The 23078-nt window shown below is 38.7% G+C and overlaps 1 protein-coding gene across 1 annotated transcript in view; it reads left to right on the forward strand.

The window, feature by feature from the left end:
• Positions 1-23078, forward strand: part of dock1 (dedicator of cytokinesis 1) — a 184527-nt gene that overhangs the window by 49776 nt on the left and 111673 nt on the right. The window contains exons 19-25 of the mRNA XM_062442681.1: positions 3779-3876; positions 5601-5690; positions 6931-7031; positions 7144-7272; positions 10571-10679; positions 13776-13846; positions 18184-18290. Coding sequence (XP_062298665.1) covers positions 3779-3876; positions 5601-5690; positions 6931-7031; positions 7144-7272; positions 10571-10679; positions 13776-13846; positions 18184-18290 — 705 coding nt within the window. The remainder of the gene's footprint in view (positions 1-3778; positions 3877-5600; positions 5691-6930; positions 7032-7143; positions 7273-10570; positions 10680-13775; positions 13847-18183; positions 18291-23078) is intronic.

Here is a 23078-nt window from a genome sequence, read left to right on the forward strand (position 1 = left end):
AATAGCTCATTGCACACCGTCAGCGCATAAGTATGGCACGTACTCTAGGTCAAACTAGACCCAGGAGTAATTTTACTGTTCACCTTAATTTCTCTGCCAAATAATTTTGGCTAACCTGGAGGTTAATTTAAAACCTGCATGATTGTCTGGCTGCTGCTGTTTCTAGCTTTGAGTTGAAAGTTTTATGTCTCATGCACTTGTGGAATCACCTGAGCAACTTTTGTGTGATTAAAAAGAAAAAAAAGCACATAGCTGTTGATCTCTGTATGCTGACATTTTGGAAACATAAGATTTTCACCTGACAGTGGCTTTGAAGAAGAGCAACAGCTCTCTGTCTGCATTGATCTTCAGGAGTAATCTTCTCTCTACCAGTCGCCAAAGTAATTCAGAGCTTTATGTTACCTTGTGGTAAATCTTTGCTGTCTTACAGAAACCGGCATGGGAAGGAAAAAGTAGATTTTTTTTGTTGTTTCTCTCTTGGATCTGCCTTCAATAACATGAACAACAAACTTTCATAAAGCTTCAGTAATGAGGTCACAATGGACCCCTGAACAGGGCTTTGTTAGATCTCTGGGATGAGAGAAGAATGTTTGTTGTCAGAGTGCTGCTGCATATATTGTGTGATAGAAGGGGGCGTTGTGTGTTGTTACAGTAATGTTCCATCTGAGGGTTATTAAGTTTAGTCTGCGGTATAAGTTGTCATTTAAATACAGTCATGTGTTCCTTCCTACTTTGCTCAGTGGGTGGTGATGTCAGCTGATAAGGGGTTTCAGTTACAGAAGCAGAAAGTGCCCACACTTATTACATTACATAGGTAAGTAATGTTAGTGACTCAAACTTTTATAGATGTACAGTATATAATATACAAAAAGGAACCAATCACCAACATCTTTTCTCTATTTGTCCACCTTGCTTTCCTTTCTGTGCTTCCCCTTTTTTCCTGCATGAGAGAGATGAGCAGCAGTTTGTATCCTCTCTCCTGGTGTGAAGATTCAGTCTGGTAGAGCGGCTCCATTGCTGATATTTACCTGGCACATTGTGGTGGTAATTTACAAGGCACCAATAGATGATTGGCAATCAGACTGCCTCGTCACTGCACACTGAGTTTGATTAAACAGAGAGGATTGTGTGTGTGTGCATGCATGCATGCAAGCGTGTGTGTCCCCCAGGATATGTCATCCCACGCTAAAGCTGTGGGAAAAGGTTTGAGTTCTTTTAATAAAACAATGCAGAGCCAATATATCTCCGACTCTGCCCTAGTCTGCCAGCTTTATTAAAACCTAGAAGCTCTTTCAAACTCCCACCCAAACAACTCAGTCATTCACTCACTGAGTTTTAAACACCTCCTCAGTCTTTAGCGACAAGAATGAATCTACACCAATTCTGAGAATCAATAAATCACTTAAAGTCATTCATCAAGCTAAAATGTCAAACATTGGCATTTTTTGAAAGATGAGCTATGCTTTTGCTGTTTATTATTGTAAATTGAATACGACATACATTAATTTTGATAGCTATTTTCACTATTTTCTGACACTTAATCAATTACATTTAAAGATAACTGAAACCTTAATCAATATTGAAAATCAATAATAATTTACAAAACCAGCTTGATACGTATTCACTGCTCTCTAAATGGTAGCTCACAAAAGGTTTCTACTCAGGCGAGGGGGAGGGGGGCACTTGAATGCCCCTTGCAACAGACTGCTTGCTTCATACACATGACACCTCATCCCTGATCCCCACATCTGAGATGAAACACTCTTTTTAATTAAGCTAGATTTATGCAGGCGTTCTCCCAGCGCTGGGAGCTCGTGTGAAGTGGCTGCTGGCTTTCCCCAGGGTGCTTGCAGTGTGCTTCACTAAACGGAGGCTGGAGGAGAAGCAGGGATCTAATGACAGCAGTGCCGGGAGAGGACCTAGCCTGGTGAAAGATGTATTAAAACTTGGTTCCTATCTCGAGTGAAAGAAGAGGGAAAAAAGTATTTTATTAAGAAAAAAAAGTTTTAAAGTAGGGAATTGAGTTTCATACTGTAAGTGAAGCTGCTCATATATTACTGTGAGAAAAACTACACGTCTAACTTATTAACTACACAGAAGGCTGTTATTGTTAAGAAAAAGAGAACAAGCTGTTAAGACTACTTAGTGGTTATGTTTGCTTGTAAAAATGAATAAAATGTCCAAAAAAACATCTCTTTTATTACTGTAAACAAACATTCAAATGGTAATGTAAAGTCTTTTGCATTTCAGTTGTGCAGTGACAATGTAACCTATTCTCCCAGAATTAATTATTCCACCGCTCTCCATCTGCCAGCTTTGTAACATCTTTAAAATTGGGCTGCCTGCAAAGACTTCCACCCATGAGCAGATGTAATTTGTAGAACGCACTCACCGATTTTTCTTGCTACTCCCAGGCAAACAAGATCTCCCCCACACCCTCCTGGCATGTCCCATGTGCTACAGACAATGTAGCCTCTAACATCAGCGCCCCTGTGGGACTAAGCTGCCTGATGATTTATCCTCATTTCATTCCATTTGTCTCTCTGAGCTGCTAAACTGTCAATTTTTTAAATCTATATCTCCTTTGGGAGGGGGATCCCTTTTAGTTTAGATAGGAACATGTGACCGAACCCTGATAGAATGTCAGCTTTGCAGATGATGGGCATCCATCACTGTGAGGTAATAGGCAAAAGTGAAGATCCCAGAAAGGCTAGAGCTCCCAAAGTGATGCTGGGAGTCAGGTGAGGCATTCAGGGCTCCTCAGTCCTGGCAACTATCTGATAATGAATAAATTGTCTTACTTTTCTAACATGATGATTTTCTGCTTTGCTCTGTTTTATATAATTGTAAATTGGATTTTGGACTGATGTCACCTTGGCCTATAAGAAATGTATTTTCAAGTTTGCTTATGTTTTATTAGACCAAAGAAGAACATAATCAGCAGATAAATCCATAATGAAATTAATCACTAGACTTGACTTGACTAATGCTTACAGTTCAAATGTATAGTATATAAACCTGCTCATTTAACTGTGCACTCTAGAGATTTATATTTGACTTCCATAAAATCGGGGTCTGGTCAAATGGTCAATATGAATGCAGCAGAGGCAGACATATCCCGACTTTTAGTATCTCTTATGGGCCAAGCTCCAAAACTCTGAATTCTACATTTTCCATAGTGCAACTCTTTCCTTAGACCCTCCCTGACTGGTAAATGTCCAGGACTTTCCAATGCTATACTCCCAGTTTGTAACATAGTCTTTCTGTGGTGACTAAGGCTGTGTAGTATTTCCCAATCTGATGTAAATGTGTAAAATTGCCTCTCAATGCTCTGTCACTTCCTGGTTTCTGTCACTCCCTGGCTTATACCTTTTTGAAAACCAAATGTCCATGGTCTTCAGAAATAATCTAACTGTTGTACGCAGAGCTGGTATGCATTTTTAAAGCTCCAAGTTTGATCATCCGCCAAAGGTGGTCTGAACGAGTGTTCCCTCGAGCGTGATCACATCATGATTCATCCTCTTATAACTAAATGTATTTTCCATAATTCAAGTGAGAAATGTAATAGAATGACTAACTCTGCATTTGGGAAATGTATAAATGTACTTGTGCGTGTGTGTGTGTGTGTTGGGGGGGGCCTGCAGACATTCAACCTTAATTGTCTCTCTCTCTCTCTCTGTCTCCCTCCATCGTTCTTTACACTGTATGTAAAACTATTGGCAGGATGAGCTTTAAAGCATTTTCTGTGGTAACAACATGTCACCTTGTTTCTTTCCAGTGGACCTACTCGGCCTGCTGAAGTGGCGCTCTAACACCAGCCTACTGCAACAAAATCTCCGGCAGCTGATGAAGGTGGAGGGTGGCGAGGTTGTCAAGGTGAGACAGTGAAAGTCACCCTGCACTGTGCTGGCGACATGGTTCGGTCACCTTCTTTTTGATGCTGAGTCACAAAACCTTTCATATTCAAAGCCGGAGCCAAACCTGATGATGTTAACTCACATTTTAAAAAAAATGTTGAGAATGTACATCATTCCTTTGCTTGGATATATATTAATAACAACAAAAAAGAGCTCAACAGCTGGTTACATAAACAATGCAGTCACAAACAATTCTTAATGTTCCTCAAAGCTACAGCAACTGATCTCACTGCCTGTTTTTTTAAGAAGTCTACAGTGAAGAGGGAGCACATAACACCACACATAGCATTCTGAGGAGTAGGAGATGACCTGCTGTCAGATGTACAGGCAGCTCAGCGTGAGGCAGATGAATAAATTACTCTCTGAAGAAGGTTTTGCATTGGCTGGTTGGGGGCCCAGCACATTGCTGTGTACCTTCATCTAGACTAGTTTTGATCAGGACAGATGTGTCAACCACAGTGGGACTGGTTCATTAAACCACATGGGAGTGATTATTATTACCACCACATTAGCACTCAATCTCTCAAAGTGCTCAGAGGCTGCCGGTGTACAATTAGATAACATTTTCATTTTGGAATTTGCAAGCTTATTTATCAGTACTGTATACATTATTACGGGCGTACACTATATATTCAAGATTCAAAGATTGCATCATTGATAAATCCTTTTAATTTCCCTAATGCGGTGCTGCTTCTGAGTAAAAAGGAATGCACGACTCTCTGTCATTATAGTGAGACCCTCGTGAGATTGAATTGTTTCATAGGGCTAATGATGTTTGTTTCTTGTTGAAGACATGATGGATGTCATCTATCTTGAGATGACAAACCAAACACAGTGTAGAACGATGGCTCTGTTTCTGACACTTTTACATCCGTTTTTACATTGCCTCAGAATTGACTGAATAAATTGAGCATGTTTCCCCAGAGAAAGAGCGGGTATGTACTTAGTGTTTCTTGAGATATTGCTGACAGGGAAATTATTACTGTCTATAGAACTATATTGGCTCATGTTAACAGCTGTTTTGGGTTCGTAATGGGTAGCACGTAGTGCTGTCAGAGCACTTTGCCATTTAGTTACACCATATAGAGTCCATGAACTATTGAACATAGATTAGAACTTGGAAAGTTTTTGCAATATTATTATTAATCAACATTCATTAGATTCATACCCTGATGATCATACAGTGTTATTTTCTTTTTTAAATATTAATATATAAATTGCAAAGTTGTACAAATGTTTGAAGGGTTTTTCAACCCCTTTTAATTAATTGAACATACATTTTTGTTATTTTGCATGGTTTTGCCGTATCTTGATACAGCAGCACCACTGGAAAAATCTTCCCATCACTATTATGATAATGATTTAAACAGCTCAAATTGTTATGCATTTTGAAACCAAATAGTGTCTATTCCCAGCTGTCATTGCAGTAGATTTTTTTTTTCCAACTGTCAAAAATGTAAACTTCCCAGTAAGATCCATACTGTGACTGTTATCATGCACTTTTGTGTGTGTTATTATATCTCACTTGGTGATCTACAATTTGATTTGAAAGAGCAGTGAAAACAGTTTTATCATTTTCCAGTGAGATTGAGACACTGTTTTGGTCGTTCTTTTGTTGTTTATTTTTTGAGTGCCATGTTCTATTGTTGACTTGCCATAACTGTTTTGCATCTGTCATTCTAGTTTCTGCAAGATACTCTTGATGCTCTCTTCAACATCATGATGGAGAACTCTGACAGCGACACTTTTGATACTTTGGTGTTTGATGCCTTGGTAAGTAGAGAAGCAGACAGTAACAGCAGAGCAGAAATAATATTGGTAGAGTTTCTTCTCAGTGGAAATTAACACTTACACACATTCAAAGCTTAGTTTCAAATGTAATATGTTGTCAAATCTTGTATATGCTAAAACCCTTTGTTGATTGGCTCTGCTGTGTTGGCCCTTTTGATTTCAAAACAAAATCTGTTTGGTTTTAGTTTTTTTTTGTGTGTGCCACAAGTGTGCAAATGCTGTCTTCTGTTCTTAGCTGTAGCTGTGAACTAACAGGATAAGCAATCCATTTGTTTTTTCATTACTGGGGACAGCTGTAAACCATCAAAGTGTCATAAGAATAATTCAGCAACATTTCTTAGAGCAGGATTTGGTTTGTGCTTTGAAGAATAACTTTTGACCAAAAATGTTTCATGATGTGGAAATGATACAGTGGCTATAGGTGTAAAGTGTTGACTTTCAGCCGTAATTTATACAATTTATCTCTAGTCATGAATAGTTACGATTTGTACAGTTTAGGTTAACGGCATTGGTGTCAACTCCCTCATTCAGCACAGTCATAACCTCCCGTCTCATTTTACAAGCTGTGCTGGAGTACAGAGCCAAAACAATGGATGTGTCGCTGTCCAAATACTTACACACTGAACTATATATTGTGAATCACAAACTTTTCCTTGTCGTTCATAAATAAGACCTGGGCTGATTATTTACAGAGGGAAGTGCAGACACAGTCAGTGCATCTCACCTGAAATCACTGCTGCATTCTGCAAATCTGCATCAATTTGTACTGCCAGGGTAGCATTTTCATCAATGTTCTTTGTCTGAAATAAAATTTTCATGCAAGGTAGAGCACAAAAAATATCTTGCAAAAGTCATAGATAAATTAGCCTGCGGGAATTTTGATGACATAACTTTGTCATGTATGAAATCAGGTGTTTGTAGCCAATGAGTTTAACTAGAATCTATTAGAACGCTAGCTTACATGCCATCACCTAACATCATGGGGTACATCTCAAAAGAACAGTTTCCCCTGTCAGAGGAAGAGGGTAGAAATTGTGTTATCGGGTGTCCTAGATTTATTTTCAGGCTCGAGAATTGAGAGAAAATGGCTTTCTGCTCAAATGCAATCTTGTTTAATTTCCCAATCTGTTTTGGCGTATTGAGTAAGATAGCTATTTTTCCTGCTTTCCATTATGAGCCATGTGGTTTACATTTTAATGAATATGTCTTTGTTCTCTGACAGGTGTTCATAATTGGACTCATAGCTGATCGAAAGTTCCAGCACTTTAACCCTGTGCTGGAGACCTACATTCGGAAGCATTTCAGTGCCACGCTGGCATACACGTGAGTTAATTAGCCTCCAGACAAATAGACCCAGCACCACATTTAACAAATTATATCTCATTTTGCGATTAGCAGATTTGTCTGACTCTATTTGATTTTTTTGTGTTCTTAGGAAGCTGACCAAAGTCTTGAAGAACTATGTGGACAATGCTGAGAAACTGACAGAACAACTGCTGAAGGCCATGAAGGCTTTAGAGTACATCTTCAAGTTCATCGTCCGCTCCAGGGTTCTCTTTAATCAGTATGTCCTGACGCGCACATAATACATATTGCAATGCTGTGACAAAGGCCTATGCATAGTTGACAACATGGATAATTATACAGTGAATTAGAAGGTAAAAGTGAGAGAGCACTTTGAAGAAGATGTGTTGGGCTTCTGCAGTGGTGGAAAAAGTACTGTGATGTTTTACTTAAATAAAAGTAGCACAGCATCACAATACTCCACTACAAGTCAAAGTCTTCCAATAAAAAGATTTCTTAAGTGAATGTGTAAAGGTATTTATTAGGGGTGGAACAAAATCCACGGTTTGGTTCATATCACGGTTTTGGGGTCATGGTTTTCGGTTCGGTTTATGTTGTTCTTTTCTGGGGGGGGGATTTGTTTCTGTGTCAGTTATTTTTTAAATATGCACATTGATTTATTTACAGCCACTGCACGTCTACTGTTCAAACGGACCAATGTGCCTCACAATGCTAAAATACAACAAGCCAACTCTAAATTAAAACTTATAACTTCCCAGGCTACATTATATAGCCTATTTCAATAAGCACATTGCAGAAAAAACAACTAAGGAAACTGTTTTATTGATGCTGCTTCGCTGGGTTACTGGTAAGCCGTGCGTTGCGCGTGTCATGAACCGAACCAACCGAACACACGTGCCCCGAACCGTGACAAGTGTACCGAACGGGACAGATTTTTTTAATGAACCATTCCACCCCTAGTATTTATTTAACATATTGAAAGTACTGGCCATGCTAAATGGCCTCTCTGTCTTATATAGAGTCCCAAAAGTAATCTGATTACTTCCCATCTGATTACTTGTAATCTGATAACTCTCCTAAAAGTAATTTGATTACTTGTAATCTGATTACTCTCCCAAAAGTGATTTATAAACTGTATACAGAATATACAGTTACCTTAAAAAGTGTTCGCCACTCTTGGAATTTGTCATGTTCTGTGGCCTAAAAACATAAAACAGAATTTAGACAGAATTTAATGTAGATTTTTGACACTTATCATTGTCAAAGTAAAAATAGATTTCTACAAAATGATCTAAATCAAGTAAAACTATAGAAATATAAAACACACAATAATTTTTTGATGTAAAATACTGATCTCAAAAGTAACTTGTAACTATAGCTGTGAAATAAATGCAATGAGAATTTAAAAGGACAATATTTTCCTATGAAATGCGGTGGAGTAGAAGTAAGAAGTAGAAAATAAATTGAAAAACTCTATGCCTGGACTTCTGACAATATCCAGCACCACTTGGTGTTAATACACAACTTAGTGTGGTCAAGTATTGATTTTTAGCTTGGATGCAGTAACTGACTCACATATTGTGTTTATACATATAAGTGCTCAAATTCAAAAGTCACAAGACAAATGTATTTTTACGTCATTCAAAAATGTTTCACCAAAGTATAACCAAACTGTTTTTAAAGAGTTACATACCAGATTGGACATACTCATGTACATACTTGCACAAATACATGCATGCAGATGTATTTTAACCATCTGTACTTTTTTAGATACAGGCACAGTATTTTGATTATTTATAAGCCTCGTGCTTTTATACTAATAGTTTTCATTTCTTTACTCGTTAAATAATAGTCTGGTTTTAGTGTTATGTCTTTCTAAAAATCAATATGTGCAGCATTGATTATGTTCTCCACAGTTTGGTGCTGCTGTGGAATAAAGTAAAAATAGGTAAGAGTGAATGGTCTTTGATTGAGGTAGTCTTTATGGACGAACATGTATTTATAATTGGCGGATTGGGGATGTTAAATGGATGATAATGTTGTAGAGCCATGGAATGAAGCTGTTTGTGGCTGAGGGGCTGATGTATGATCCTGGTCTAATTGAGTGTGCAGAGTTTGATTGGTTTTCTGTCCGATGTCTAGAGGACACTCTGTCCTTTGCCTCACATTAGGCCGCTGCAACGTCACACATCACTCTCTCCTCTAGAGTTGTCCATGTTCACAGCGTGTGCCAAGTTGTTTCTTTCACAGGATTACCAATAACACTCTTTGGCCTTCAAGTAGACTTGCTGTCTGTGTTTTAAATGTGTTGAAGCACTTTCTTTGGTTGGTTGCCAGTGTCAGCTCTGTCAGGCCATTGTTACTGAGTCAAACTTTGAAATTCCTTTACACTCAAAAGTTTGGTTTGTGTGAGCCTTTCATGAATCTCTGACTAAAAGGTGCCAAGGCTACTTCAGTATGTGTTCAGCTTTTCATTGTGGATCAGCTGAGCATTTCTATGAAATGGTAGAGGAAGATACTCTAATCACATGATTTCCCCTCCCTGATTTGATACTGGTGTGGCTGTCCGTAGCACTCTCTGCTCCTTGGTGCTGCAGGTGAGAAGCAGCTTTAAGTAATTGTTGTTCTGGGAGCTCTGAGATGGATACCTCTAATCCCATGTTTTCTGTAAGCCCTCAACAGTGACTATCCTAGACCATGTAATACCCACGGCCCCGTGAGAGATTGTGTCACCACAAAATCCACCACTGTGGAAGAAAGCCAGTGAATCTGATGCGGTGGGAGCAATCTAAACACTTCACCGCTCTCTGACCTGCCTTCCCTTCTTCTGTTTTCAAATTATTTGAATTTCTCTCACAAATCCTGAATTTCTTTCTTTTTTTTTATAGTGGTTGACACACTTAATTACTTTACAGCAAGCAAAACGTGGCTCATTTACAGTTAATACCCAGTTTGTGAAGAATTATGGGCTCTGCAAGTGGGATAAAATGCAATTGCATTTTTTTGGTAATTATGGAGGAAGCCCTGCTTTATGTTCCCATGCACTTGGATATTGGGGGAAAGTGTTTTCTACAATTGTTCTGTGATCATTGGCTTTTAGTAGCTCACTGGGCAGTATTTGCTCCACAAAACCAAACAAGCGGAAGAGACATTAGTAATACTACATCCTGGACAGATTTGAAAGTAAAGTCAGTGAACCTTTACATGACATTTACTTTCTATTCCTTGTGTAGTATTCTAGGAGAGTTATTAGCATAGATCATTAATTTTTCTGATTTTTGTTCCCACATGACAGCAGGCAGATGCTTCAGGGTCTTGTCGTGTTGTTTTAAATGCTAATCTGGCTGGCAGCAAGAGTGATGTCTGTGGTTCGGATCCAAGAATATTTCCATTGATAACGCACACGGGCCATTCTGCTGGCTGCTTTTAATGATTTAACAGGGAAGCATCAAACTCTTGTCATTTCCAATGCGGGCGGGGCTGTTTACACAGGGATGAAACAAACAACAGCCTTGTGATCATCTGCCAATGTAATTCTCTACTTCATCTCCTCCCAGGCTCTATGAGAACAAAGGAGAGGCCGACTTCATGGAGTCCTTGAGGAATCTTTTCACATCCTTTAATGACATGATGAACAGTAATTCAGAAAACACTGGCATGGTGAAGGTAGGCTGACTATAATCGCACAAGTCCAACTGCATACTATCGCTCACACTCTGTGCCAAGATTTATCTACTGCTGCCTGAATAGTAAATAACTGCTGCTGTGTGAAAAGTAAATACACCTGCTGTGATATGCTTTGGATGGCATGCTCTGTAATTGGAGATGCATGTATGTTTTTAGATGTAAACTAATGCAGCAGCTTATTAGACATTTATGCTGAGGTTCCTTCTGCTTGATGATGGTCTGTATATGTTGCAGTCTTTGTTTTCCTCACCTTTGTCAAGTCTCTCTGTTCAGATTTCCCTGATATTTCCTCACACTTTGTTTCTTTGTGAACTTGTTAGGGCTGCATATGAAACTGAAATACGACATATATCACAAAGACATCATTTTTAACTGGTACTTAATATTTTGTCATTTTATAAAATATGTTCACATCCTTGCCAAGAGTTGAGAAGATCAATATCACTCTTATGTCTGCACGATAAATAAGAAGCTGAAGCCAATTAGCTTAGCTTAGCACAAGGACAAAATCCAACTATCAGCACCTGTAATGCATGCTAATTAACACTTTATGTTTTTTATACTTGAGCTGTGAAAAAAGAAATGTGTACATACACAAGTGGTGGTTTTACAGGGATTAACTGGTGACTATTTCAGCGCCCATCCAAGAAATAGTCCTGCACATAACCACTGGTGAAACCACAATTCTTTTTGTGTGGATTTAGCAAACTAGAAATGTGTTAGTAAGCTTTAGAAGTGCTTGTAGGTGTATTTTGTGTGGACTTAGCCAGGCGACCTGTTTCCAGCTTTTATGCTAAGCTAAGTGTCTTCAGCAATCAGACACAGAACCACTGAAAAGTGTGGACACACTTTCTAATGCAAGTGAATAAGAAGGTTTTGACTGTTACTGGATGTCCAGATTTACATCAAACCATTTCTTATTTTAGACTGTTTTATTTAGGCAAACATTCTTGTTGGACTGTGTTTCAAACACTGATACCTTTTGAAGAGACATATTTGTTATTGATTATCCATGAAAATTGATATGTTCAGGCTTTCTTTGTGCAGTCCTAGCCTTTCAGATTGATCTTGCATCCATGCATTATGTATGTTTGCTCTTTCTTTGTTTCTCTTGTCTGTCTGTACTTCTATATGTGTTTGTGTTTTTCTTCTCCTTGTCACTCTGACCTTGACTGTCCTGTGAACTGGGGCTCCTCTGGCCTTCTGCTCTTTAGCTGCTTCTTAAGGTATTTATTTCACTGCCTTTGTCCTCTCACCTTTAAGCGCTCTCCATTGTGTGTGCATTTCATTGTCTTTGAGCCCAAACTCCGCAATTCTTGATTTTTGAACACACAAGCATATATTTTTTTTGTCATTTTGCACATATACACTCAAAACCACACATGAGCACACCTGCTACTTTGCACACATCTATGCTTTAGAGATAACATAATCACAAGGTACATGCACCTTAGCACACCTACAGTAGATCCATGTGCACGCTCAACCATAAGAGAAGCTCAGGAGTCAATTAGGAGTCAGTTGCTGTGTAATTGGGTGAGATATTAGCTTTACTGTCAGTAAATTAAAAACTGATCTTGAGGAACGGGCATGAAAGCGAGGAATCCCGGTTCCTTCCATATCCGCCCTTGTGAAAGCACTGTGACAGGTGGGAGCTAATGAGCAGTCCCATCATAGCTCAAGTCTGAATCCTGATGAACATCTGGACAATTCCACACACATGCAGGCGACAACTTTGATAAACACACAAACACGCATACATCTGGTGACTGCGAGGCACACACAGAAGCCGTACAGTGGCATGAGACACAGCTCCACTGAGGATTAGAGTGACACTTCAGACAACACGTCCCAGCACAACAGGTGGGAGTTTAGTTGTTGTTGAGAACAAAGGGAAAAAGGCATCCTGTTAAAATTGCTCCTTCATGGGGTAAACAGATGCAAATGGCTTTTTTTAAATCATAAAGACAAAGGATTTCTAACTGAATCAAAGTCAAACTCTATCTTTGAAATCCATGCGTCTGCAGAGCGAGGTGAAGGTGTTTAGTCGTGCATATTAAAGCACTAAAAATATCTAACGAAATGAGACTAGATTAAAGCAGGCATTTATTTGGAGGTCATGAATATATCCTTGTTTGAAAAACAAGGTAAAGGGCACAGTGTTGCTCTGAATTAGATATCTGCCAGTATGTGCTTAGATTTTCAGAAGTATATTCTTCAGATTTCAAACTGAATTTTATGTCATAACACAGTGTATTTTCCCTTTCCAACCTCATGTAAAACATTGGTAATTAGCAGTCTCATATTTTTAGAAATAATCTAGGCACTATAACACAGAGTGGATTGTACTTGGTCTGGCTCACCGTGCTACATCAGTATGTGTAATCGACCAGTATGAGACAGATCGGCACTGCTGCTAATTTGCACAGATGCTGTATAAACATCCTAACCCACCTTGGCCGGCGTTTAGCAGCAGTCAGTTAGAGAAGAGAGTGCCATCTCTGTTAATCTTTCCCATTATTAATGGATGGCTCGGTAATCAGCTCCTGGGAGCACACTCTTCATGACTTTATTATCCTATTGACTGACAAATGTATATCTTATCTGGCTGTATCATTCAAGGTATCATTACGGAGAGGATCTTACTTTGATCCCAGTTTATTTATTACAAGTCTTAACACCACCTGCTGCCCTCAGGTAGATTGAACAAGATAAATTAAGACGTGGAGATAGGAAGACTCTTCAAAGGAGCTGAGCTTTATTTATGAACAGTAACCACTGATCATGTTGGCCTACGCCACTTAGTGTGAGAAGAAATACTCAAAAGCAAAAATGTATTGACTACAACACATTGTAGACACCTTAGCAATAGGACACAGAATCATGACACAAGACAAATTTACACTTAACCACATACAACACAACTACACACAATTCCCATTTAACTTGTGGGAAGTGTACTTTTACACTTTATTACATAATGCGGGATTGAGTAGCTTACTAAATATTAATCAGTGACTAAACTAATTAACTCGAAAATGGTCTTGTCATGTTTCTTTTGTTCTTCCGTTGAAGGGTGCTGCACTGAAGTACATTCCCACCATTGTCAATGATGTCAAGCTGGTCTTTGAACCAAAGGAACTAAGGTAATTTCATGTGATACATTGATATTTCTGTGTCGTGACAATGATACCTAGTGTAGACAATTAAAATATCAGAGAAAATCACTCAATGTTAGAGGAGCTGTCGTCATATCAAATTGTACAGCTCTTCCTGAACTATTTCTGTACTTTGTTTTCCTGGTAAGACCTGACTATAATTTGCATTTCTGTGAGTTTCTCAAAAAAGAGGGGGTGTTGCTGAAAATCACCACAGCAGCTCATTAAAGCAAATGTACAGAAAATGTTAAAATAAGTCTTAAATGTTCTTTCTCAAAGGAATGAAAGGAGAAATCATAACTGCTTTTGTTTTTCGAGGCGCCTGCTTCAATTCAAATGTCATGTTTAGATGTAGCTCTAACAAGCTGATAGGATATTGTGCTGCTGTAAAGACGTAGAAGCACCATTTATTTATTTCTGGCTCTCTACCTTTGGCTGTTTTTATAGAAAACAACTCAACATGCACAAACTAGACTGCGATGGGCATCGGCTAACCATGCTCAGGTTGCCTTGGAAACTCAATAGCTGCTCAACTCCAGTGTCCATTTCATTTAATGTTGTCTGCTGTGATTGTCTGCCACAGCTTACTTATTGCTCTTCCTAATAATACATTACTATTGACGTATCACATGATCATGTTATTGTGGTACTAAATTATATATTTAGAATGATGAACAAACAGAACAAGATCAAAAATTCTCAACTTTTCAAAAAAATGTGAATTAACTATAATTCCCAAATGGCTTCCATAACCTTTAGCCAAAACTTCAGTTTCACGTTTTTTGGGGGGCAGTGTTCCAAAACTATTTTTTGAGACCTGAAAGGATGTTGCATTTGTGACAAATGCCTCTTGGGTGTGCCCTCAATTTTCTGTCCCATTTGACTGTCTTTAATCTCTTATGCTAAAAGGACACAGCACAAAAACAAAGAATGGCCTCATTTATGAAGCATTATACTTACAAATATGTGCAGAATATATTCAGAGAAATACTTCTCAGTTGCATATCTGTCTTTAAAGACATTTTGTCCGTGTTTTGGTCTAACATTTTATCATCTGTAAATATTTAGTTCAGACCAATATAGTCATACAGGATACTACATACTACTGATTTTGCTCTGATTGTCTCATGATATTGATACTCTCTCATGATGATATATGAATACACAGACAATTAAATCAATAGGAAGGGCATAATGGGAGATGGAATCAGCTGGTAGATCCTGACAAGGCTATTGCTTTTGCTTGTAAAGACTGAATTACTCTTACTAATGATGAAATATGAAGTCTGTAAAAAGTGGGTCTGTTAGTCAGGTTATATTAACATAATTTCATCATTCATTAAAGGCTTTACACGAAAGATAAAAACAGGGTGTGTACTTCTTTTGCAATATTTTCCCTTCGTAAAAAATAGCAGAAGGGCAATTTCTCATGGCAAAGGAAATGACCATTTATTGAGTGAGACTGTGGTTTTAACCATCAATTTAAAAAAAAATTAAAAAATGTCATGAGATACTGACAGGATCTGCCTACTTCTCAAATTTCTTGGAGGTAACCCTGTATTGTTGCATATTATTTCAACAAATATCTTACAATCAGAAACATTATCTATTTGTATGGCAGCCCAAAGACTGGCACAAGTAGTGCTACTCATTTAGGTATTTTCCAGACCTTGAAATGTGCTTTGCCTGTTCATTTGCAAGCACTCAGCAAGGAGCCTCTTCCATTTGCCCCATATCCAGCACCTGGGCAGCTGCCATTTCCTCAGCAGATTCTAGGCCACACAGGACTGGCAATCCTCTGCCTTTGGCCTCCACTCCACTACTATCACAGCCACAGTGAAGGTCGGGAGGGAGGGGGCCGGGGGTGGTGGTGGTGGTGGTGGAGGCAGCTTTGGTCTGAGGTGAAAGACAGTCTGTCAGCTCATCCGTTCTGTCTACCATCAGCTCTCTGTTCAGCTCTCACAGCTACCTGGACTGATTTTTTTTTACCTTACTTTTACCTTACATCTCAATTTAATTCACCACTTATGGAGTATGTCCTGCTCAAAGTGTGACACAGATTCAAATGTTCAAAGTGGTTATTCTTAATTGAGTCATTCAGGATGAGACATGAGAACAATTTTAAGCAGAAACCTTTTTTTTTTTTTTTTTTTTACATTTTTTGGATTGACTCTTGACCTCCCTTCATCCTCTCTGTGCTGTGCAGCCAAAGGAACCATATGCTACCTGACTGTATGGTGGAATAAAGTAAAACACAAAAACTGGCACTTTTGTGGGGTTGTTGAAACAGTTTAAGAAATCTTGATTTAATTGTGTGGTCGCATCTGTCCTCGTTGACAGTTTCAATATATTTGCATTACAGTTACCTGGTTCTCACTTCAATCCAGGAACAATGAGAATAAATAACATAACACGTGTGACACTAGAAGCTCTGCCATTTATTCTTAAGTTACAAAACAAACATATGGAAAGCTCTCGATTACAACTTTAATTCTGAAAGCTGTGATCCTTTATGAATCATTCTTTTAACCATAACTCAGTGGCCAGGCTCTTTTCTTTTTTAGCAAAGGTGGCATCAGCTGTTCCTGTTGTTAGCACAAACCTGGCTGAGTGGCCGAGCTGGAGGCAACTAAATTGAAGCCTTGGGGGCTGCAGTGTTTCATCCCCTGCCAGACTCTCCTCCTTGAGTCTCAGCTTGCCAACATAATGAGCATCAGTCCTCTTCATTGAGGAGAAAACTGTCAGCCTTATGTTTGTGCATGAATGCGGTTTTAGCTCTAAGGCCCAGAACTGTTGAATGTTCATAGTTTGATCTTGCTGAGCCACATGTTGGTTGTGTTGATAAATGAATCGCCAGTTAAAAACAGAAAAGTAGTTGAATAGTGAGCATTGGCATATAAGACTGTCTGGAAGTCATCTTTCAAGACAACACCTTTGTGGAACAGAGAAGCAAGATTAAAGTCCACTGAAGCTGTTATAATTGAAACAGCAAACACCCACACAGGGGTTTTCACTTTTTTGGGCTGATGAGGCTCTTCTCAGGACTGTGTGGGTGAACAGTCTCTGCTCGATTATGCTCCCCTGACTCTGCTGTCACCTTTGTTGAACCTGTTAGGGAATGTACATTTTTATTGTCTTTAAATATATGGAGTTTAGTGTCCTTAGCCTGGCTCTTTAAAAAAAGAAAAAAGAAAGAAAAAAGAGGTTTAGGCTGCCACAATTAGGGATGGACAATATAGATAGAACATGACTATGTTTCATATCATGTTATATTTGCTGCACATATAGTGGTATGATACATTCATAAAATATTTAGTCGCTATAATTGATATTTTTCACAATAACAATGTATATTGGCAGAGGCATCACTCATACAGAGAATTATCACCTGGCTCTGTAGATCTTGGTTTTACAGAGCTTAATAGCAAGTTTCGCCTCATTGTTTAGCTGTCTGACTGCATCTTTAGTGTTTTGGTTCTCTCTCACTGTTCTCATGGCATCGTTTTTGGTCGCAGCAGGCTGTTTTCAGAGAAATAGTCTAAAAACTGAGTGTAAACTGCCTTCCCAGCACCGAATGGCAAACAGACACAGTTACTGACTAGCTGGTGAACATAGTGAAGCATTTAGAAGCTAAAAAGCCAGATATTTCCCTCAGGAGTGGGTAGAGACTAAAAAGCAGAGCAAAAACAGACTTTACATTCAACCAGGTGGCCAGAAAAAACACTCCAAATGAATGATGATGTTGCTTCATCGCTGCTGAATGTGTAAATAAGCAACTGTTTGCCAGTAGGTTCAACATAAGTTGAACTTGTTAGCAAGTCAATGATATTTCAATGTTGTGTTTACAACTTGTTTCCCCAATTGGCCAAAAAATCAGTTAATACATATTTAGGAAAGCTTTTTATACAGTGGATGAAAATGTTTGCTGGTGGATAAATAAGTGAATTATATACAAATTGAGGTACTTTGTCTCATGCAAAATCCGGTAAATGCTAAATTGCCATGAAGCAGCCCTGGTCTTTGATTTGCAATATTTTCCGCTGTTGCCTAATACAACCAGAGAGAGTGAAATCTATAACTGGTAGCAAGCTGTTCACAGAATTCACTTCAGGTCAGCTCCTCTGGGTCATTTGACGAATCTTTGCTGTCTTATGCTATATATTATCATATGTTCCAGCCCTAGCCAGAATATCTGAAAAATACCTGTTCAGGTGTGCTGGACCTTTAATTGCGTTTTGGATGATTGCTTGTGATTGGAAGCAGTCAACCAACTCAACATTCCTGATCAGTTTGACCTTTTTTTCCCCGTCCTTCTCTCTCTGTAGCAAGCTGTTCACAGAGTTCATCCTGAAGGTTCCCCCGGGTCGCCTGGTGAAACAGAAGCTAGACTGTCTGATTGACATCGTCCACAGTGATCTCTTTACTCATCACGGTGAGAGCACACACACACATGCAGTGCATGTACTTTCACTCATGGTGCAGTAATATACGCAATCACACACACCACCTGCCTCCCCGAGGCAGCCCTGTGTGAGCCCACAGTAAAGGTCATTTGTGAGGACTGTGGAAATCCCTCTTGTTATTTACCAGAGTTAAGCATCCCCATTGCTAAAATCAACTGCACTTGTCTTTATCAGAATATTGGTACTCCTATCTACCCAATCTTTTAAGTCACAGTCCCTACGTTTTCATATTTAGTTTTTTTCCCCTTTAATGTGTTTATTAGGTTTAGTTTCTTTTTCATTGCTTGTCTCAACACTGTCATACACATTCAAGCCACACACTTATATAGTACACTCGGTCACTGTACTACGTGCTATATTTTGAGCCTTTTTGTGCCAGTGTCAAATATGAAGGGCAGGGATTTAGCATTTCATACCCTTCATAAATGTTGAGATGGTTAATGAGAACCTAACTCTCCAGTCTGCAGCGACCTGCAGACATGGACCTGCTGCACTGATGGTCCAGGACCAAGCATTTCGCTAGAGGCACCAGTCCACTGGGGCCATGTAAGGTTAGGTCCCCATTTAGAGGCAAATACTAGTATACTCTCCTGTTGTGGTAAATGAAATGCAAAGTTAATCCTACCCAAATAAAACGACTGCAGTGATTTAATGTGTCTCGCAGGGACAACACATGCCTCGAAGCAGTCGACAAACGTAGAGGAAGTGGACAACATTTATTCCACTTGCACAACTGCTCTATGCCTCCGTCACCAGCTGATGTATAGTTCAGCATGGATGTAAAGTAAACAAATGATGAGATGGAATTTGCATAGGGTGTAATGGAGAGTTTCTCATCTTGAATAATGCCTGGTATTGAACATAACACAGTGTAAATATCTCTGGCTTCTCCTTAATAATCCAGTCCTTTCATACTTTAGTATCATAAAATTGTCTGATTGGTGGTTTGGCCAGTTGAGTGAGTAACTATTGAAGGGCAATGCACAGTGCGTGGTCCTCTGGTCATTACTATTGATCGGTTGGTGTAATTGTGAACAGGCAAGCCTCCATGATGCCTGTGAATGGCCTGCTGATCAGCAGGAGGGCTGTTACTCTGATGTAGATACGGCCTATCCTGCTGCTCAGCTCTCACAACAGCTCCATGCACTGGTACTTTCAACATCTCTAGTAGTCTTTGAAAAGTGCATAACTTCTTTCAAACTGCCAAACCAGTGATGGAGAAGTCTTAATTGCCTTAAGCCTTAAGTGAAATTGTCCTGTCTATATCACTATCATGCTGAGCATCACTTTGGAGATGTTTTATTACAGATAATAGCCACTGAGATGAGCAAATGAGTTAGCCAGAGAGTTTATAAGGTGATCTAATCAGCTGTAGTAAGTGCATAATGCTCCTGGAATTCATGTTCGTTGCATACTCATCCCCAGGTGGTCCTTTTAAAGGTTTCCTTGTTAGCCAGTACCAAAGTGAAATGTACTGGAATGCTCTGAGCAAATAAACGCCCAGTAACAAGCATGTACTTAGATGTGTTTTTCTCCTGTAGGCTGCATAATCATTAAAGAATGAAATGTTTTTGTGTGAAAGCATGCCTTAAATTAGTATTTTTCAGTCCCAGATGGTGTTATTTCTGTTTGAAATGTAAACCTTAAACAATAAGGTTGACCTTTTCTCTATGGGCTTCATCCATATGCTTGAAATTGAAATGCTGTGTGTTGAATATGATTGGTATACTATGCATAAGCAATTCCCCACAGCAGATGAAAACTTAGTGAACTCTGAAAACTTGAAGGTTTTAGTTTCCCCCGACTTTTTTATATTTTTTTAGTGGAGGCACAATGTTATGTCACCATACTTATATGTACACTCATATCTCTATTTATGTGTTTGTGTGTTTCCAACTGTGTGCGTTTTGAGTTTTGTGGAGGTGCAAATGGAATGCTATGTAAAAAGAAGGTATTATACACTCCCCACAATGTTAGACACCCTCAGACAGGAGATTCTCTTTTGTGTTAAAGCCCTGGAAGATTACTAAGCACACACTCACACACATATAAATACACACGTTTTTCTTTTAAGCTTTATCAGGCGGGTAGCTTTGAGTTCTCTTCTGCAGCACCAAAAATATTTCAGTGCAGACATGGTTGTCACTTTGTGTCAGGGCTCTCTATCAAGAGACACGGCTAACTCGTAACATTCATAACATTTGTTTTCACGTGCTTACTGGTGAAAGCTTTATGTGAATAATAGCCGTACTGTTGAACAATCTGTTCACAATACTGACATCAGCTGTAGGAGGCTATTCACTCATAATTTGTGGAGCTATTTTAGATGTTTAGACAGACAGCAGATAGCCAGGAGGATTAAGGGTATTGTTGATGGGGCTCTGGGGATGGTGGCACCTGCTCCAAAGTGAAATATCTTGACAACTGTTCGATCGATTGAGATAAATCCTAATGAAGTTGGTGATTGTGAGTTTAGATTTTTGTCAAAATGAATGGCTGGATTTCCATGTTATCAGTTTTCAGTGGATGCTTTCATGCTCATCAGAGGATACACTCTTTTGATCTTAAAAAGTAGGATAAAATCAAACTTAGGTTACTACATGTTTTCCCCTCAGGTTGTTAGACTTTTTTTTCCTGGGATGTAATGAGCAATACAGCCACACAGGACTCATGTTGGCTATTGAGTTTTAGTCTTGTTTATAATTTTTTTCACAAACATTTCCCACTTTTATACTTTTTTCAAGCAGAAGCATCATCATACTTTTTTTTTCATTAAGATTATTAAAAACCATTCAAAAGAAGTCCAACAGCTATGTGAGATTCCCTGGATTACTAGAAGGGAATCATTGAGTAATTTATGCACTAATCAATGTCTGAGTCATTAAAAATGAAATTTCAATTCTCCCGGAGTCTGTATTTGTTACATTCCTAATTACAACATAATGCATTCATTACCCTTTTATTACCTTATCATTGTCCTTGTGTGCAGCTCTGTGGCTTATGTTTGATTCCAATAATACTGACCGTAAAGATCGAAACAGTTTCTGGAGATGCTCACCTCAGTCAAAGCAGTCCTTCATTTGTCTGATATAAAAAAATGTGGTTAAAATGCTTCATATTGTTCAATTGTACATTGAGTTCCTTTAGAAAGTTTTCAGATAATGTAAAAACATTTTGCATTCATGTTCAGTACCTCTGGGCATATAGTACATACTATTCATCATTTTTTTTTACATCCTGCTGTTCATCACACAGCCTTGAGCAGTATTGACAACGGGCAAAGCTTTATGTTTGTGTTTTGATGAGTAATGACATACTTTTTTTGTCTCAGTTGATTGGATGTAACATTATCTATAAAGCAGAGAGATTGTATTGATTTTGAATTGAAATCCATAGCTGGGTGGAAATTTAGAGCAGCAGTGTATCTCCACCTTGTCTTTAGAAAGATTGTTATTCGAAGACCCTGTTGACCCTGTAGTCTGCCACTGTATTGGTGAAGAGTGCACTCAGTATGCTGCACTTTTGTTCTTGTTATTTTCTTTCTTGTGGAGTTCAGCTTCCCAAGCACTCACAACAGTGAGTGCTCCATTTTTATTTTCACCTAGAACTTTACATTTAGAGAAAAAGAGAGCTTGTTGTATGGACAGAGATATAGGTAGATCTGATCCAGAATGTTTTTAAATATAACTTTCGATAGTGTTATACCTTGGGAGAAATCTTTGTACAATCTTTGTTAGACTTAGCACCTGATCAAGAAACGTGCGTTTGTGTGTGATTGCTTTTCTCTTAAGATTACATTAAAACTGATACTCTCCATTTATGTGTGTAAGGAAGATTACTTCTCAGTGCAATGCATGGGAGCAATGAGAGGTGTCAAGTGTTCCTTTCCTTTTCAATTTGAGGGTTTTCTTCCCCGTTGGAGGAAGTAGTGGACAGAGGCCATCACACCATTCTTTAGATCAATAAAATATCTCCATAACCTTCTAACTTATACTTATCTAATTGAACCAACCCAACTCCAATATTTGTCCCAAGGCTTTAAATATGACCCACCCTCGGTGAACACACATACACAAATGCCACTAAGATTGGAATCTGAAGTTTTAATAAAAAATATGATAATTTTGTGGCAGACCGCCGTAGGTTTACCCTCCATGAGACTACTCTCACTTTCTGCCTTATCACTACTATCCTCCATGTCCAATTGCCAGCCTCATTCTTACCCTCTGCATATAGAAAATCCCTTTTTGATGTTTCTGTAAACATCAGCTGAACCCTTTTGGTTTGGTTGTGTATTCTGTAGAATTAATCAAACCTTTGAAGTTGGGATTTTACCTGTAAGTTTGTCAGAGCCAGCAAGAAAGTTGTTGTATTCCACTGTTTCATTTTGTGGTTTAAGGTGCACAGAGGACATAAATTGTATATGTTTTTGTCTATAAAATGGTTTTATTAAGTATTTTCAGGCTTTTTCTTATCAAAACTACAATGCCTGACATTCACACTTAAAAGCTGACTTGTACAACAGCAGCCTTTGTTGCTCTGTGGGGCAATAGGATATTAATTACTTTCGATTAAGGGTACCACAACAGCAGATGATATTAGAGTGTGATCACTTTGGCTAATCTGGCCAGATTTCCCCCGCTGATGTTGAGATATTATTGAGTGCGATGCTAGGTTGCTACAGTAGGTGTTTTTTACTTGGTTATGCTCTGAACATGTTTATGGCTCTAATTGGCTTTTGTTCTGACAGTTGTGCT

This window comes from Scomber scombrus, chromosome 21 (genome assembly GCF_963691925.1).
Source record: "Scomber scombrus chromosome 21, fScoSco1.1, whole genome shotgun sequence".
NCBI classification, from domain to species: Eukaryota; Metazoa; Chordata; class Actinopteri; order Scombriformes; family Scombridae; genus Scomber; species Scomber scombrus.